The following is a 19,228-nucleotide window of genomic DNA, read 5'->3' on the forward strand; positions in this document are numbered from 1 at the left end:
GGGGAAGAAAATCTAATAGACATCGGGGACTGGAATGCAGTTGTAAGGGAAGGAGTAGAAGAAAACGTTACAGGAGAATATGGGCTTGGGACAAGGAATGAAAGAGGAGAAAGACTAATTGAGTTCTTTAACAAGTTTCAGCTAGTAATAGCGAATACCCTGTTCAAGAATCACAAGAGGAGGAGGTATACTTGGAAAAGGCCGGGAGATACGGGAAAATTTCAATTAGATTACATCATGGTCAGACAGAGATTCCGAAATCAGATACTGGATTGTATGGCGTACCCAGGAGCAGATATAGACTCAGGTCACAATATAGTAGTGATGAAGAGTAGGCTGAAGTTCAGTTAGTCAGGAAGAATCAATACGCAAAGAAGTGGGATACGGAAGTTCTAAGGAATGACGAGATACGTTTGAAGTTCTCTAACGCTATAGATACAGCAATAAGGAATAGCGCAGTAGGCAGCACAGTTGAAGAGGAATGGACATCTGTAAAAAGGGCCATCACAGAAGTTGGGAAGGAAAACATAGGTACAAAGAAGGTAGCTGCGAAGAAACCATGGGTAACTGAAGAAATACTTCAGTTGATTGATGAAAGGAGGAAGTACAAACATGTTCCTGGAAAATCAGGAATACAGAAATACAAGTCGCTGAGGAATGAAATAAATAGGAAGTGCAGGGAAGCTAAGACGAAATGGCTGCAGGAAACATGTGAAGACATCGAAAAAGATATGATTGTCGGAAGGACAGACTCAACATACAGGAAAGTCAAAACAACCTTTGGTGACATTAAAATCAACGGCGGTAACATAAAGAGTGCAACGGGAATTCCACTGTTACATGCAGAGGAGAGAGCAGATAGGTGGAAACAATACATTGAAAGCCTCTACGAGGGTGAAGATTTGTCTGATGTGATAGAAGAAGAAACATGAGTCGATTTAGAAGAGATTGGGGATCCAGTATTAGAATCGGAATTTAAAAGAGCTTTGGAGGACTTACGGTCAAATAAAGCAGAAGGGATAGATAACATTCCATCAGAATTTCTAAAATCATTAGGGGAAGTGGCAACAAAACGACTATTCACGTTGGTGTGTAGAATATATGAGTCTGGCGACATACCATCTGACTTTCGGAAAAGCATCATCCACACAATTCCGAAGACGGCAAGAGCTGACAAGTGCGAGAATTATCGCACAATCAGCTTAACAGCTCATGCATCGAAGCTGCTTACAAGAATAATATACAGACGAATCTAAAAGAAAATTGATAATGCGCTAGGTGACGATCAGTTTGACTTTAGGAAAAGTAAAGGCATGAGAGAAGCAATTGTGACGTTACGGCAAATAATGGAAGCAAGGCTAAAGCCAAATCAAGGCACGTTCATAGGATTTGTAGACCTGGAAAAAGCGTTCGACAATATAAAATGGTGCAAGCTGTTCGAGATACTGAAAAAAGAAGGGGTAAGCTATAGGGAGAGACGGGTCATATACAATATGTACAACTACCAAGAGGGAATAATAAGAGTGGACGATCAAGAACGAAGTGCTCATATTAAGAAAGGTGTAAGACAAGGCTGTAGCCTTTCGCCCCTACTCTACAATCTGTTCATCGAGGAAGCAATGATGGAAATAAAAGAAAGGTTCTGGAGTGGAATTAAAATACAAGTTGAAAGGATATCAATGATACGATTCGCTGATGACATTGCTATCCTGAGTGAAAGTGAAGAAGAATTAAATGATCTGCTGAACGGAATGAACAGTCTAATGAGTACACAGTATGGTTTGAGAGTAAATCGGAGAAAGACGAAGGTAATGAGAAGTAGTAGAAATGAGAACAGCGAGAAACTTAACATCAGGATTGATGGTCACGAAGTCAATGAAGTTACGGAATTCTGCTACCTAGGCAGTAAAATAACCAATGACGGACGGAGCAAGGAGGACATCAAAAGCAGACTCGCTATGGCGAAAAAGGCATTTCTGGCCAAGAGAAATCTACTAATATCAAATACCGGCCTTAATTTGAGGAAGAAATTTCTGAGGATGTACGTCTGGAGTACAGCATTGTATGGTAGTGAAACATGGAGTGTGGGAAAACCGGAACAGAAGAGAATCGAAGCATTTGAGATGTGGTGCTATAGACGAATGTTGAAAATTTGGTGGACTGATAAGGTAAGGAATGAGGAGGTTCTACGCAGAATGGGAGAGGAAAGGGATATGTGGAAAACATTAAGGAGAAGGGACAGGATGACAGGACATCTGCAAAGACATGAGGGAATGACTTCCATAGTACTAGAGGGAGCTGTAGAGGGCAAAAACTGTAGAGGAAGACAGAGATTGGAATACGTCAAGCAAATAACTGAGGACGTAGGTTGCAAATGCTACTCTGAGATGGAGGTTAGCACAGGAAAGGAATTCGTGGCGGGCCGCATCAAACCAGTCAGCAGACTGATGACCAAAAAAAAAAAAGGAGATACGATAACGTATATGGTGCATGAAATGGTGCAAGGGGTCTACATCCCACCCTCCATTAACATCGGAAGAATTGTTATAATTACCAAAATGACGGAACGCTACTCAAATTTAGTCATAAAATAGTCGCACTGGCGATAAACAGCCGTCTGTCGGTGGCGTGGTCGCGCGTTATCAAAGCTGTCTTCTAGGTCGTACTCGCTTGCTGAATGTCGTGATCTCGACTGCCTCCTTTGTCCTTTTTGTCCTTTTAAAGGGAGGTCTACTTTCCATTGATTTTAATCGTGCGAGTTACGGGGTTAGTCAAGTTTTTCTGTAGCGAGTGTTGACAGCTGTTGGTTTTAATGATATTGCACGAAGGACGTTCACGTCTCTAGTTACTGGCATTCAGAAGTCTACTGACGTGAACGGTGGCCTTCCCCCCCCCCCCTCCTCCCCCATAGAAGTGTGTCGAGGTGTAGTCTTCTATCTATGTCGTTACTCGCGCTTCTTCTGGAACCCATTTTGAGGCCCATAGCGGCTCGACTGGATGGCAGGTCGTTATTGGGCGAAAGGTTTAACGTTCCCTCGTGCGCCGTTGGCTTTATGGTGCTTCTTCCTTTTCATGACGCCATACCGATGCTCAAGGACTGTAGGATGCATTTTGTCGTCTTACGAGAGCTCAGGTTAACGACCAGAGACACTGATTACTCAGTGTGCGGGGATCTGACGCGGTTGAGATTCCATGGGCTTTCCGGTCGCCCGCAATCGATCGTTGGTTATTGTTATCGATTGTTGTCCGATGAAGATTGGTGGATTGAACTGGACGTTCGTCACGGACTGGATTCAACGAGCGATCCTTAAACACTCGCGTCGCTCTCTCTCGTTACTTCATAACTTTCAGTCCTTGGAAACTTACGTGTTGTGTAAATCTTATTTTCTTGCCCAAATTTGTACCGTTCCTGCGATGATATCCCGAAAGTTACGTCGATTATCTAGCACGTTTATCTCGTGAAACCCTATTTTTCGAGTGAGCTATCCGGCTATGGCGCGACCCCTGTTGGAGCGACGTTTTGGCCTCACTGATGTTCGGGATGAGCCTTCTGATTTATTTCTTCGACGCACTACTTTAAAGTGTCTTTGCGTCCCCCAGTGACTTATAGCTTGCCTTTTTGCCTGTCTCCGACCCAAAAGCTTAACCCCACCAATAGATGTTGGTAGGATAAATAATCAATTAAGGCATATTCGTGAACTTTTTTTATGTCTGTTACTTGAGGATTGAGCGGTTCTAGGCGCTTCAGTCTGGAACCGCGCGACCGCTACGGTCGCAGGTTCGAATCCTCCCTAGGGCACGGATGTGTGTGATGACCTTAGGTTAGTTAGGTTTAATTAGTTCTAGGGGACCGATGATCTCAGAGGTTGAGTCCCATAGTGCTCAGAGCCATTTGAATGCAATCTAATCTCTCTGTTAAAATGCTAGCATGCCGCTGGACGTTTCCAAATCACGTTTCCTCTGTGGAGTCCCCATCACCAGACACAGAATTTAAGGTTGTTTGATCCAGTGTCAGCCTACCCCTGTGTTCTCGTGGCACCAAGTCGTTCATAACCTTGTCTCCATCAACGTTCGACTTTTTCGTATTGGACTGATGCAGTTGCTGCCATGAAACAGATACATTTATGTCACCGCTTAGTCGCATGCGAACACCGTTATTGCAGTTGGCTCCGCCGACAATTGGCATTTCTTGCCAGGAGGACGGAAGCGACAATCTCCACTGACATTCTCCTGCGTCCCGATTGAACCTTGTTCCCCAGAACAGAGAACAATACAGTTGTGTGGCATATCGAGCTCTATGTTCATTACGTGGTGGGGAGCAGTTATGACCCGGACCCTTGTGGCTTTTTCCAGTATATGGTTTCTGCACAATGGATAGGTTGCCACACTGTCGTCCACTTTTTGCGAATATGCTATATCTCGTCTTTAGTCGTCAAGGAGTTGGATGATGTGTAGAAATCCTTTACTGTTGGAATGTTTCATTCCTGTTACCTTGTTTGTGGTAAAATTGCCAAAATAAAATGGTGAGTTAACCGGTCGTTGTGGAATTCACATTACCGTCCCCTTTAGGGTGTATCTTTACACAGTTTATTTCATTTTTGTCGCTCTATAAGACTTTTTTCGTTTAAGTCATGGAAAAATAAGTTGTTGCAGGGTACGACTAAATATGATACTTTTTTTCTTTTAAAGTGGTGGAAGCCATGTAGGATTTTGTCCCACCATGTTCCTTCCTTTTTAGAATACCAAGTAATTTCAGATAAATAAAAGTAAAACATAAATAAAGAAATGGCCAGTACTATGTGATAGTCCAACGTAGTGTCAGTCGGGTGGGAGGGAGGTGGGGGAGGCATCGTGGTTAGGCCACGGCGTGCGATCCTTGCCCACCTTGTCTCCACCCAGTCTTAAGTTTCCCCTGTGTCGGTTCTTTCTTGCCGTTACAAGCAAAAAAAGAAAAAAAATAATATTGTCCAACAACTGAAAGGTAACAGCGTGTGGTGTGTTCCTGGTTCGCACCCTGCCGGATCCAAAATTTTCGGTATTAACCTTCGCGTTTAATAACAAAAAAAATTAAGAATGAGATAGAGGTTCGAATCCTGGTCAGGCACAAATTTTCAACTTTTCCCATTCATTTAAATGAATTCTTCCTGACAGCTAATGTTTGTAATTCCTTTGTGTCTTGATTCATAATGGCTGCAGGATCAAAACAATCGAAAGACGAGACACCAGATATGCACTACTGGCCATTAAAATTGCTACGCCACGAAGACGACGTGCTACAGACACGAAATTTAACCGACAGGAAGAAGATGCTGAGATATGCAAATGATTAGCTTTTCAGAGCATTCACACAAGGTTGGCGCCGGTGGCGACACCTACAACGTTCTGACATGAGGAAAATGTCCAACCGATTTCTCATACACAAACAACAGTTGACCGGCGTTGCCTATTGGAACGTTGTTGTGATGTCTCCTGCAAGGAGGAGAAATGCGTACCATCACGTTTACGACTTTGATAAAGGTCGGATTGTAGCCTATCGCGATTGCGGTTTATAGTATCGCGACATTGCTGCTCGCGTTGGTCGAGATCCAATGACTGTTAGCAGAATATGGAATCGGTGGGTTCAGGACGGTAATACAGAACGCAGTGCTGGATCCGAACAGCCTCGTATCACTAGCAGTCAAGATCTACATCTACATCTACATCCATACTCCGCAAGCCATCTGACGGTGTGTGGCGGAGGGTACCCTGAATACCTCTATCGGTTCTCCCTTCTATTCCAGTCTCGTATTGTTCGTGGAAAGAAGGATTGTCGGTATGATTCTGTGTGGGCTCTAATCTCTCTGATTTTATCCTCATGGTCTCTTCGCGAGATATACGTAGGAGGGAGCAATATACTGCTTGACTCTTCGGTGAAGGTATGTTCCCGAAACTTTAACAAAAGCCCGTACGGAGCAACTGAACGTCTCTCCTGCAGAGTCTTCCACTGAAGTTTATCTATCATCTCCGTAACGCTTTCGCGATTACTAAATGATCCTGTAACGACGCGCGCTTCTCTCCGTTGGATCTTCTCTATCTTCGACATCCCTTTTTGAAAACGGTGATGACATGTGCCCTTTTCCAATCCTTTGGAACGCTACGCTCTTCTAGAGACCTACGGCACACCGCTGCAAGAAGGGGGGCAAGTTCCTTCACGTACTCTGTGTAAAATCGAACTGGTATCCCATCAGGTCCAGCGGCCTTTCCTCTTTTAAGCGATTTTAATTGTTTCTCTATCCCTCTGTCGTCTATTTCGATATCTACCATTTTGTCATCTGTGCGACAATCTAGAGAAGGAACTACAGTGCAATCACAGAGTGTCTGGACATTTTGTTTTGATCCACCTACCGCTTTGACATAAGACCAAAATTTCTTACGATTTTCTGCCAAGTCAGTACATAGAACTTTACTTTCTAATTCATTGAACGCCCCTCGCATACCCGTCCTGACACTACATTTCGCTTCGCGTAATTTTTGTTTGTCTGCAAGGCTTTGGCTATGTTTATGTTTGCTGTGAAGTTCCCTTTGCTTCCGCAGCAGTTTTCTAACTCGGTTGTTGTACCACGGTGGCTCTTTTCCATCTCTTAATATCTTGCTTGGCATATACTCATCTAACGCATATTGTACGATGGTTTTGAACTTTGTCCACTGATCCCCAACACTATCTGTACTTGAGACAAAACTTTTGTGTTGAGCCGTCAGGTACTCTGTAATCTGCTTTTTGTCACTTTTGCTAAACAGAAAAATCCTCCTACCTTTTTTAATATTTCTATTTACGGCTGAAATCATCGATGCAGTAACCGCTTTATGATCGCTGATTCCCTGTGCTGCATTAACTGTTTCACATAGTTCGGGTCTGTTTGTCACCAGAAGGTCTAATATGTTATCGCCACGAGTCGGTTCTCTGTTTAACTGCTCAAGATAGTTTTCGAATAAAGCACTTAAAAAAATTTCACTGGATTCTTTTTCCCTGCCACCCGATATGAACGTTTGAGTCCCCCAGTCTGTATCCGGCAAATTAAAATCTCCACTCAGAACTATAACATGATGGGGAAATCTACTCGAAATATTTTCCAAACTATTCTTCAGGTGCTCACCCACAACAGCTGCTGAGCCCGGAGGCCTATAGAGACATCCAATTACCATGTCTGAGCCTGCTTTAACCGTGACCTTCACCCAAATCATTTCACATTTCGGATCTCCGTCAATTTCCTTCGATGCTATTGCACTTCTTATAGCTATAAACAAGCCTCCCCCTTCACCCCCTTCATTGTCCAGCCTGTCTCTGCGGTATACATTCCAATCTGAGTTTAGAATTTTATTACTGTTTACTTCTGGTTTCAGCCAACTTTCTGTCCCTAGTACTATATGGGCGTTGTGACCGTTTATTAATGAGAGCAGTTCTGGGACCTTTCTATAGACGCTCCTGCAGTTTACTATTAGCACATTAATATTGTTATTCCCTGTTGCATTTTGCCTACTCCTACCTTGCCGCGTCTCAGGAGGCATCTTGTCGGGCCTAGGGAGGGAATTCTCTAACCTAAAAATCCTCCATGTGCACTCCACACGTACTCCGCTACTCTTGTAGCCGCTTGCGGCGTGTAGTGCACGCCTGACCTATTCAGGAGGACCCCACATTTCTCCACCCGATAGCGGAGTTCGAGAAATTTGCACCCCAGCTCTCCGTAGGCACCTAACCGGCATGGCTGTAATGGATCGTGCAGCCACGTCTCGGTCCCTGGGTCAACTGATGGGGACGTTTGCAAGACAATAACCATCTGCACGAATAGTTCGACGACGTTTGCAGCAGCATGGACTATCAGCTTGGAGACCATGGCTGCGGTTACCCTTGACGCTGCATCACAGACAGGAGCGCCTGCGACGGTGTACTCAACGACGAACCTAGGTGCACGAATGGCAAAACGTCATCTTTTCGGACGAATCCGGGTTCTGTTTACAGCATCTTGATGGTCGCATCCGTGTTTGACGACATCGCGGTGAACGTACATTGGATGCCATACTGGCGTATCACCCAGCGAGATGGTATGGGGTGCCATTGGTTATACGTCTCGGTCACCTCTTGTTCGCATTGACGGCACGTCGAACGGTTACGTTACATTTTAGATATGTTACGACCCGTGGCTATGCGATTCCTGCGAAACCCTAAACTTCAACAAGGTAATACACGACCGCATGTTGCGGGTCCTGTACGGGCCTTTCTGGATACGGAAAATGTTCGACTGCCGCCGTGGTCAGCACATTCTTCAGATCTCTCACCAATTGAAAACGTCTGGTCAATGGTGGCCGAGCAACTTGCTCGTCACAATATGCCAGTCACTACTCCTGATGAACTGTGGTGTCGTGTTGAAGCTTCATGGGCAGCTGTACCTGTACACGCCATCCAAGCTGTGTTTGACTCAATGCCCAGGCGTATCACGGCCTTTATTACGACGAGAGGTGGTTGTTCTGGGTACTGATTTCTCAGGATCTATGTACCCAAACGCGTGAAAATGTAATCACATGTTAGTTCTAGTATTAATATTGGTTTATCATCTGCATTTCTCCTTGGTGTAGCACTTTTAATGGCCTGTAGTGTATAATTACGGCGAGGATGGCAGCTAATGTACTCAATTCCTTTGTGTCTTGACACATTTTACAGAAAAAATCTGGGAAATGGAATTTTGGTGAAACAAGCGGATATACGCTGGTTGCAGGTACGGACGTCGCCCGCTGCAGTTGGCCTGCGTGGTGATGCACGTCGTCAGCAGGGTGGCGATGCTATACACGCCGTCTCTGCTCCCGTTGTTCGTCGTGGTGGAGTCGCTGGTGGGGGGCGCTGCAGGCGTCATGCTGGAGTGTTCGATATCTGTAGGTGAGTAGGGGGAAACAATGTGTTGCAGCATCGCGAGAGCGACGTTTAGAAAAACCTTAAAATGTGTTTTTCATGAAAAAACGGGAAACTACTCTGACAGAGGACTTCCTCTGATTCTTTACTCTTTTTTTCCTTGATAACTTTTCTCTAGCTTCCATCCGGGCCACGTGGTCATATGTCCAGGAGCTTCGAGCCGAGAACTACACTCATGCTCATAAATTAAGGATAATGCTGATACATGGTGAACCAATGCTCTGGTTCGCGGTTTGCGGCCTTAAATGACCTCGGGGTATGACCATGCTGGTTCTTTTGACCTGCGGTCGGCGCTCGGTGGCGCTGGCAGCAGTCCACATACACAGACGTATGTTGGTGCATTTCAGAGTACGGGGCTGCGAGTAAGTGTGCAGACGTGTTCAGACGTGCTAATGGTGTGTTGAAAATGGCTCGAAGGGCACATATTGATGACGTTATGAGGGGTAGAGTACTAGGGCGACTGGAGGATGGTCAAACACAGCAGGTCGTATCACGGGCCCTCTGTGTGCCACCAAGTGTGATCTCAAGATTATGGCAACTATTCCAGCAGGCAGGAAACGTGTCCAGGCGCTACAGTACGGACGTCCACAGTGCACAACATGAAAGAAGACCGATATCTCGCCTTCAGTGCCCACAGATGGCCACGGAGTACTGCATGTAGCCTTGCTCGGGACCTTACCGGTACAGTTGTCTCCAGACACACAGTCTACAGACGACTAAACAGACATGGTTTATTCGCCCGGAGACCTGCAAGGTTAATTCCCCTGACCCCTGGTCACAGGAGAGCCCGTAAAGCCTGGTGTCAAGAACACAGTACATGGTCACTGGAACAGTGGTCCCAGGTTATGTTCACGGACGTCCAGGTATAGTCTGAACAGTGATTCCCGCCGTATTTTCATCTGGCGTGAACCAGGAACCAGATACCAACCCCTTAATGTCCTTGAAACGGACCTGTATGGAGGTCGTGGTTCGATGGTGTGTGATGGGGTTATGATTTATGCGCATACACCCCTGCATGTCTTTGACAGAGGAACTGTAAGAGATCAGGTGTATTGGGGCGTCATTTTGCACCAGTATGTTCGCCTTTTCAGTGGTGCGTGCAGTGGGTCCCACCTACCTCCTGATGGATGATAATGCACGGCGCCAACCAGCTCCTATCGTGCAGGAGTACAACAGAAGGTATCAGACAAATGGAGCGGCCTGCCTGTTCTCCATACCTAAACCCTCCTCGTGGTCGACCTGTTGCTACACGTCTTCAAACTCCTAGGACTTTGCAGGAGTTCCGACAGGCACTGGTGAAAGAATGGGAGGCTATACCCCTGCAGCTGCTCGACTACCTTATCCAGAGTATATTAACCCTTTGTGCGGCCTGTGTACGTGTGCACTGTGATCATATCCCATATTGATGTGGGGGTACATGCGCAGGAAACAGTGGCGCTTTGTAGCACATGTGTTTCGGAGCGGTTTTCTCAACTTATCACCAATACCGTGCACTTACAGATCTGTCTCGTGTGTGTTCCATAAGTGCCTATGCTATTAGGGCCAGTTTTGTCTAGTGCCACGTTGTGTGGCACCCCGTTCTGCATTTATCCTTAATTTATGAGCACGAGTATAGTTGGCGAGGCACTGAATGTCGTGTGAACGCTGCTGCTGCCCTTATGTGGCCAAGCTACCTTCTGCGAAAACACTGCTAGTCACTGCTGTGCCTTATATGGTAATTTTATCGTTGCGATCCCCTTTGAGCCTTCCAGAGGCTGGATTCCAAGCTGTGTTCAGCTGCAGAGCTGAGTCTTTATTAAGGGTGTTGTCAGTCGTTTATGACGCTACTCCAGAAACTATTGATCCGTTTAATAACAGATGTCTTGTCGAATGCAATTCATTGTACATTTTCTGTTTCCTGCTGTCGGTGATTTCTCAGGATACCGCAGGTGGTAACACCTCTCGTGTTCCACTAGGCGCTGTTTAATGGTACATACAGTGTATCCGACGTAAATGTGCCCTCAACTAGACGGCATTGTATACGCGCCTTGCGTTGGAAGGCTTACATCGTCTTTCAGAGGGCTCATGAGCTGTCGAATTTTTGCTGGAGCCCTGAAGACCGAAACGATTTCATGCGCCTTTGGGAACCGGTTACTATTTCCTGTTACTGGGACACAGAACGGCAAAAACCAAAGATTTTTCAGTGCTCTTCAGGTGTCTTCTTGCTAATGTTCCTCCAGAAAGATGGCTTTCCATATCTATTACTGCAGCCGTTCTCCTTCAATACGTTGCGTACCTGGTTGAGCTCCTTTCACTGATTATCAGCTCTTGATACGAGCTCCGCCCAATGTACCATTGTACTCAGTATAGAGCGTTTCTGCTTTGGTGATGGTACCTGGTACCTTTCAGATACCGGTGGTGTGCGTGGTTTTCTTCACTCTCGCTTCTTACATTCGTTTTTATGTGTATTGTACAGATCACTGATATTTCTGCTCCATGTTTGATCTATCTCTAAACGGGTATTGTACATTATTAATTTCATTTTTCTATCTTTACTTTTTCCATCGATATCCAGTGTTACCATAGCCTTTCTCTCCGCTCTTTCACATTTTTACTTCTTAGTAGCTGCTTAATGTCTGTGTACCTTTACCATACTGACATCAATACACGATCCTCTCCTCGTCAGAACTTCTACCGTTTGGATTCTTCTTTCGTTTCTGATGCTATGGTCCCAGTTGTGCTTGCACGCAAGGTGAGTCCCGGCACGACATAAAAATCTTCAGACACAGATCATCGCTTCTGGCGAGTATTTAGACGTTCATTAAGCTGTCTGCCCTTGCACCTGAATTGCAAGGAAAGTACCTTCACTCCAGCCCAGATAACTGTAGCGCGAAGTGTTCAATCACTGGTACGTTCTGTTGATGAAACCGTTCAATGCGGGCCAGACTCTTCGATATCAGGCTACAACAGCACACTGTTCACGCTTGTCTTTGGTTTTGTTTCTGGCAGAATTATCAATGTAAGCCATTAAATAGGCCGTTTCCATCATAATGATAACAGTTGTAAGGTAACATATTGTTTCACTCGTGATAAAGGTACAAGTTCTAAACAGCAGTGCCTGAGTTGTTGTAATGTGCTGTGCAGTGTCCCTCAACATGCATGCGTGTCTGGTGCAATACACACTGCAGCGATGGTCAGCAGTAAGAAATGTGGATTAAACTATGTCTCCATTGTGCATTGGGGTCAACGCTCACGTGGCCCAGACGGTCGAGGCGACCGCCAGCGTAAAGTGAGAGATCCGCGTTCGAGTCCCGGCACGACACAAGTTTTCATTGTCACCAGTGCACGCCGCACACAAAGTTTAATCCTATTCGCAAATGTAGATGTGATATGATTCGCTGAGAGCCAAAGTGTTAGAAATCAATTTTTCGCACGTTACTATGGAGCTGAATACCTGAGTAGGAATACGCTGTGTTTTAATCTCGGTAACTGCGATTTATTTATGAAACATAAATATGATGTCATACAATTAATGTGAGTTTGCATTTTTTTCTCCCATTATTCACTTCTCTCTAAGAAATTCGGTTAAAATAATTGCATTATTCTTCTTAACCACCAGAATGTTACCTACTGAGTCTGTCTAATAGCTCAGCAATGTATCCTGTTTATTCTGTTTCACCATATACACCATCTTCCTCTGCCAAAGCGTCAACATGTCCGTGTTCAGATTCCTGAGCCGAACTTGCAGATGTCAGTTGGTTGCACTGGACGGATGTACGGCAGAATTGTGATCATGTCTTTCCTTTCTTGCCTCGGTGTCGATGTTGAGACAGATGTGTATTATGGTTTATGCATTTAATGTGAGACATCACTGCTTGACTAGTGTAGGTTTTAACCTAGACTTCAACATGGAGTGCAAACTTCCCTTATAAATACAATTTCTACTTTAATAGCAACTGGACATTACAGATCTAAACAAAGAAAACAATACTCATAGTTACTGACACTGTTACAATGCCTTTTTGATTTTAGAGCGGAAACAAACAAGCAAAAATTTACAGAACAACAAGACCATGTGGCCTCGCCGCTTCAGTTATACCACTGTTCCCAAGAACGTACTTCACTATGGCGTGAGAGGATGAATATGTTTGGAGATCTCAAGTGGCTCAGTTGCGAGTTATCGTTACACCGCAACAAATTTCCATGCATTTTGCGTAAACTGAGTGGTGTAACTCAGAACTAATTTTATTTGTCTTAGACCACTCTGGTTCTCAGGGGCTCATATAAAGGTAGAAGTAGACACACATTTTGTGACAATTTTATTTATCTGCAAACACCACTCGAAGAGCTCGATTTGTAACAGTTGTTGAAACAATCATCAACTAGGAACGCTACAGACACGACACAGAACGTAGTTGTGTCACACTCCTAGAACCCTCCATGTGTTATGCTCTGGATGCAACACATTTCAGTTCTAAAACATCCACAAGTGCAAGATACGTAGTTACAAGAACAAATATTAACCGTTGTGGACATATTTACCACAAACCGCTATTTTCGAAAACCTTTATTTAAGCCACTAGTCTAAAAATCTCAATAGCGTCTACTTCAGGCCCCAAGACATCGAATTTCCGGAATGTTCCTGTCGTATACGTACATAATACAGCAACCACCGCAGTAACTTGATACCGTAGAAGTCTTTCGAACTGTTCGGCAGTAGCTGTTACATGAAAGACTTCTATGGAATCCTTTTTGAATTATATGTTACTACCTTCAGCTGCTGACGGGCGTTGATATATATCAACGGGGACAGGTAAAAATGTGTGCTCCGACCGGGATTCGAATCCGGGATCTCCTGCTTTACATGGCAGGCGCTCTATCCATCTTTTTTTGTGTTTTGGTCGTTGCGGACGTCACAACGACCTCCATTCAAATTCGTTTGTTGATCCTTTCACTCAGTTTTTTTTATTACAGAAGCCAACCGGCGTCCATCTGAGCCGCCGAGGGTTCAAATGGTTCAAATGGCTCTGAGCACTATGGGACTCAACTGCTGTGGTCATTAGTCCCCTAGAACTTAGAACTACTTAAACCTAACTAACCTAGGGACATCACACACATCCATGCCCGAGGCAGGATTCGAACCTGCGACCGTAGTAGTCGCACGGTTCCGGACTGCGCGCCTAGAACCGCAAGACCACCGCGGCCGGCCAGCCACCGAGGGCACAGAGGATAGTGCGACTGCAGAGCCTATCTCGCTCACGCCTCCCGAGAGACCCACATTCTCACTTTGTATGTCCACACACTACATTGATAGTGTCCATATCCAACACACCATATCCATTTAAGTATATAGTTTTGGCAATACCGGCCATGACCTTCCTCTTCTGTGCGAATGCAAACATATTACCCGAACTCTTACGGAATTTGGAATGTCTTCAACGAGTAATTGTGTTGGGTAGGGACACTACGAATGTAGTGTGTGGACATACAAGGTGAGAATGTGCGTCTCGCGCGAGGCGTGCCCGAGATACTCCCTGAAGTCGCACTATCCTCTGTGGCCTCGGTGGCTCAGGTGGATACAGCTTCTGCCATGTAAGCAGGAGATCCAGGGTTCGAGTCCCGGTCGGGGCACACATCTTCACCTGTCCCCATTGATATCAACGCCCGTCAGCAGCTGAAGGTATTAATATATAATTCAAATTTCGTTCAAGACGGCTGCAGTTCATCAATGTGTGTCTGTTCCTTCAGACATGTCCGAAAGAACGGACACCATATTTATATAAGTCTATGGAATCCAGTTGCTACACTGGTTGCTGTGTTATGTGGATATACGACTGGAATTCTGTTACTTTCAATATCTTGGGGCCTGAAGAAAACCCTTCTGAGGCGTTTAAACTTGTATCCTAAATAAATTTTTCTAAAATGACGGATGATGGTAGACATTTCTACGACAATTCGACCGGCCACTGTTGCTCACTCCATATTTTTATGACGGTTTTGTGAAATCCTAACCATGTCCAGTCCAAAAGGCAAGTATCCTTGGTAATACGAAAATCAGTTGAGCCGGATATGTAGCACGCTCGCGAGTACACGCACAAACATACACACTGAAAGTAGCTAATTAGTTTTTGTTGTAAGGCAAGGCACAGATATACTTAGTGGTATTTTGTCACTGTGTTTTATTGTGAAGTTGAACTCGTCATCGCCGGCCAGTTTGGCAGAGCGGTTCTAGGCGCTTCAGACTGGAACCTCGCGACCGCTACGGTCGCAGGTTCGAATCCTGCCTCGGGCATGGATGTGTGTGATGTCCTTAGGTTAGTTAGGTTTAAGTAGTTCTAAGTTCTAGGGGACTGATGACCTGGGATGTTGAGTACCATAGTTCTCAGAGCCATTTGAACAATTTTTTGAAGTCGTGATTAGAGAAACAGTTATCCTCGTATGTGTGTTCGTAAGTAATTTCGTAATTCTTGAAAAGTGATCAGCAATATGAAAATTAATGAGATATACAACATTAAACTGCATACTGCTGCACTCCAGGTGAGAGGAGAGTCTGCCCTGTTAAATATAAGAAAACTGCCCTGTTAGTAATAATGCAAGCGATCTGACTGCGAGCAAAGCATGAAATATAAGTAACTACCCAAAATGCCTATCCGAAAAGTATGTCACTGTTGAAATGTCAGTTGTATCACACGAAAATTATAAATGCGCTTCCTGTTTGCACAATGAATTAACTCTGTACTCCTGCTTTGTCCAAACTATTGCGGCTGCTGCTGCTGCTGTACTAATTAGAAACTAAAAATTCAAAATATTAGGTACGCGATACGCAATGTGTGCTTTAAACTGTGGAGACATCCACAAAATTTCTGTGTTAATAAATCTCACTACTGCAATGATCATTGTCAATAAAAGTTCTGTTACTGAGAAACTCGAGAAAGAAAAATTATGTATGTGAAACCTGAAATAAAGAGACGAATCCTGATTGATGGAAAAACAATAAAGTAACTGTATTAATAAAACTTTGCGTGACTAAGAAAAAATATTTTAACACTGGAAATGATAAAATTTCACTTGGCATTAATAGTGGAAAAGCCTGAACAAATTCTCTTTACTTTCTTACAAACACTCATGCTATCCAGCTTTGAAGAAAAATCAGTAACTCACACATTGTTACGTTATCATAAAAATTTCCAATTCTAAATCCCTGACCAAATTAATTATTACGCTTAGATGTCTCGGCAAATGAGCTATTAGAGTGCCTTTTGAAGTCTTCTGGATGAATTTACAAAATACCTCTCCATAAGTGAAAAATAATATAAGAAAATTACCGCCGGGACACAGCACGGCCTGAAAAACATCTCTGTCCCAGACTGCACTCCACTCACAAGCACAGATTCTATTAACAGAACCTCGCGGCACAACCTGTTTGGCAAAGATGTTGCCCGTTGTTGAAATGGTTCAAATGGCTTTAAGCACTATGGGACTTAACATTTAAGGTTATCAGTCCCCCCGAACTAAGAACTACTTAAACCTTATTAACGAAAGGACATCGCCGGCCGCTGGTGGCCGATCGGTTCTAGGCGCTTCACTCTGGAACCACGCGACCGCTACGGTCGCAGGTTCGAATCCTGCCTCGGGCATGAATGTGTGTGATGTCCTTAGGTTAGTTAGGTTTAAGTAGTTCTAAGTTCTAGGGGACTGATGACCTCAGATGTTAAGTCCTATAGTGCTCAGAGCCGTTTGAACCTAAGGACATCACAAACATCCATGCCCGAGGGAGGATTCGAAGCTGTGACCGTAGCAGCAGCACGGTTCCGGACTGAAGCGCCTAGAATCAACTCGGCCACAGCGGACGGCTTCCCACTGTTACTCAGATACTAATGAAGCTTTACTTTTCTGTGTGACATCCAACCAGAGATGTTTCCAGCTATTATTCAGATGCTATAGGAGCTTTATTTTTCTGCTTGATATCCACATTATTACCTAAACTACAATTTTCGGTACAAAATGAAACCCTTAGGACATACATACAGACGGAATCCTGTCATCAAGATGCCTCGTGATATACATTACATGATGAAAAGTATCCAGACTCCCCGACGTAATGCGGAGTTGACTACTAGATGTCACCAGAGGCGGGCCCCGCCAGTATAAAAAGGAGTGTATAAGTAGTAGAGATACATGAACAACAACTGGGTGAGTCACGAGAGCTCAGTGACTATGAACGTGGACTAGCTGTCGGATGTCACCTGAATAACAAATCCATCAGAGACATGCCAACCCTCCTACAGCTGCGAGGTCGACTGTTGGCTATCTGACTGTGAAAAGCAGTCGCGAAGACACAGCTAGAGCTAAAGCAAAGGGTAGGCGGACGATACGTATCAGACCACACGTAATGATGGGCGGGTACCTTCGAACATTGCAGAGGATGGTTGTCAGAAAACCGAATGAAATCAGTGCAAAGAATCATTCTTCAGTCCCAAAGTGCTGCCAGCAGTCCCACTAGCACAATTACTCTCCGTAGGGTGTAAAATAGAATGCAATGTAGTGGTCGAGCTGATTTTCCGAAGCCACACACATCTGTACTAACAAGGGGAGGCCACAACGTTTGGAACGCGGATTTACTGCAAACTTCGTACACTCGTAGTACTCCACGAGGCCAACAAAATGTGTAAGCAGTAGCGCGTACTTCTCAAGCGTTATTGAGAAAATAGCAAGAAAATTTCGGTCGTCCAATATATACCTCTGAGTGGCCATTTTTACCATAAAGTGGTGGTAGCCGACGATGTAGGCGTAATCATCTGAGACCAAACAGATGTGACACAACTAGAGATGTTAGTTGCAAAATACTGTTCCGCATCAGTTGCGAGGGTAAATAAAAACAAAAGTAAATTTCTAAATATAAAGCGGCTTGCTAACTTGCGCATTGAGTGGGCGAACCATATTAATGAACACAAAGCTCTTGGAATGGCATTGACAACTCACCTTTTAAAAATGATAGCAATAAATTGCCGGGAGGTGGCAAGAAAAATCAAGGGAGCTTTGATTGAAAAGTGTCAACGTAGCTTAGACCAGTTCCAGAGAATAGTGTTTATCAACCTATATTTTATCCAAGGCCTACTACATAGCACAGGTTCTCCCCATTCCATCAATGGTGGCGAAGACGATCATGTCCACCTTAGCAAAGTTATTGTGGAAAGTGGAATTGTTTCGAGTGCCAGTGAAGACAGCAGTTTTGGATCCAAGCAATGTAGGAATGGGTCTAACCGATATCAAGTCTAAAGCGAAGACATTGTATGTCAAACGAACATGCAGCATAGTGTGTAATGATCCAGGGTGCATTACAGCAAAACTATACGATATTGTCAGGCCAGAAAGTGTAGAGCCGCAGATAAATATACAAAAAATAAGTTTCAAGCTAAAACACATTAGGGAGTATAATCTTGTACGAAGTTATCTCAGCAGAAGGCTTTTAAACTCCAAAAACGTTACAGCAAAGGCGATTTTAGCTGAAAGATGGAAACATGAAAGGAAAAATAACATAGAATCTATATGTGCTGGAATAGCATGGAATGTGGTCTGGAAAAACATCAGTAGTGATGTTCTTTCGTCTGATAGTGAGAACAGCGTGGTACACGGTAGTCAATAACATCATCAGCATTAATGAGCGTCTCTTTGCCATCGGTTAAGTGACACTAACCTCTGCAGAAAATGCCACCTCGTTGATAGTGTGCCTCATCGTTACACATCTGGAAATCGGATTACCAACTGCAGGTGAACTAGGGAGAAAGTTGCTCAAATAACAAGAACTTCAGCAAACAATGTACCGACTAATATTTTCTTTAGACCAGAAGAAAGTTACTACGCTCAGGCAAAAATAACGCAGTGATTTGGTTAATGAGCAAATATACAAGTTATGAACATATTGAATACAAGATGTGTATGGGAAATTAATTCGAGAAAATACTTAAATATAAGAATCACAACAAGAAATATGGTAACATGCTCCGAATTGTCTTCAACTGAATGGGTATAGGTTAGGAACTGGATTCCTAGTAGAGAAGGAATGGGTTGGGTCACGTTCCCGACCCTGATCTCACGCACGAAAAAAAAATCAATAGTACAGCAGATACTAGAATATGACGACAAACATCTGGCGTCTGATATAGAGGAAGATCTTGAACTTCCTATGGATGCGTTTAGAAGGCTGGAACTGACAAAAATAACAAGGCAGTGAAGGACTTTGCGATGTCGCTGTTCGGGACTGCTCTTCTGTCCACGTAATTTACCCTGGAAGGAACACACGTCAAG

At 44.2% G+C, this 19,228-nt stretch overlaps 1 protein-coding gene and 1 non-coding gene across 7 annotated transcripts in view; both read left to right on the top strand.

Moving 5' to 3' along the window:
- LOC126355976 (solute carrier family 22 member 7-like) overlaps window positions 1-19,228 on the top strand; it is a 195,542-nt gene that overhangs the window by 80,817 nt on the left and 95,497 nt on the right. For all 6 annotated transcript variants that reach the window (XM_050006588.1, XM_050006587.1, XM_050006592.1 and 3 more), the window contains one exon: window positions 8,751-8,908. In XM_050006588.1, the coding sequence (XP_049862545.1) occupies window positions 8,751-8,908 (158 nt within the window). The remainder of the gene's footprint in view (window positions 1-8,750; window positions 8,909-19,228) is intronic.
- Trnat-ugu (transfer RNA threonine (anticodon UGU)) lies at window positions 14,478-14,551 on the top strand. Its single transcript has one exon. It is a non-coding gene; the product is annotated as a tRNA-Thr (tRNA).

Source organism: Schistocerca gregaria, chromosome 3, assembly GCF_023897955.1.
Source record: "Schistocerca gregaria isolate iqSchGreg1 chromosome 3, iqSchGreg1.2, whole genome shotgun sequence".
Taxonomy (NCBI): Eukaryota; Metazoa; Arthropoda; class Insecta; order Orthoptera; family Acrididae; genus Schistocerca; species Schistocerca gregaria.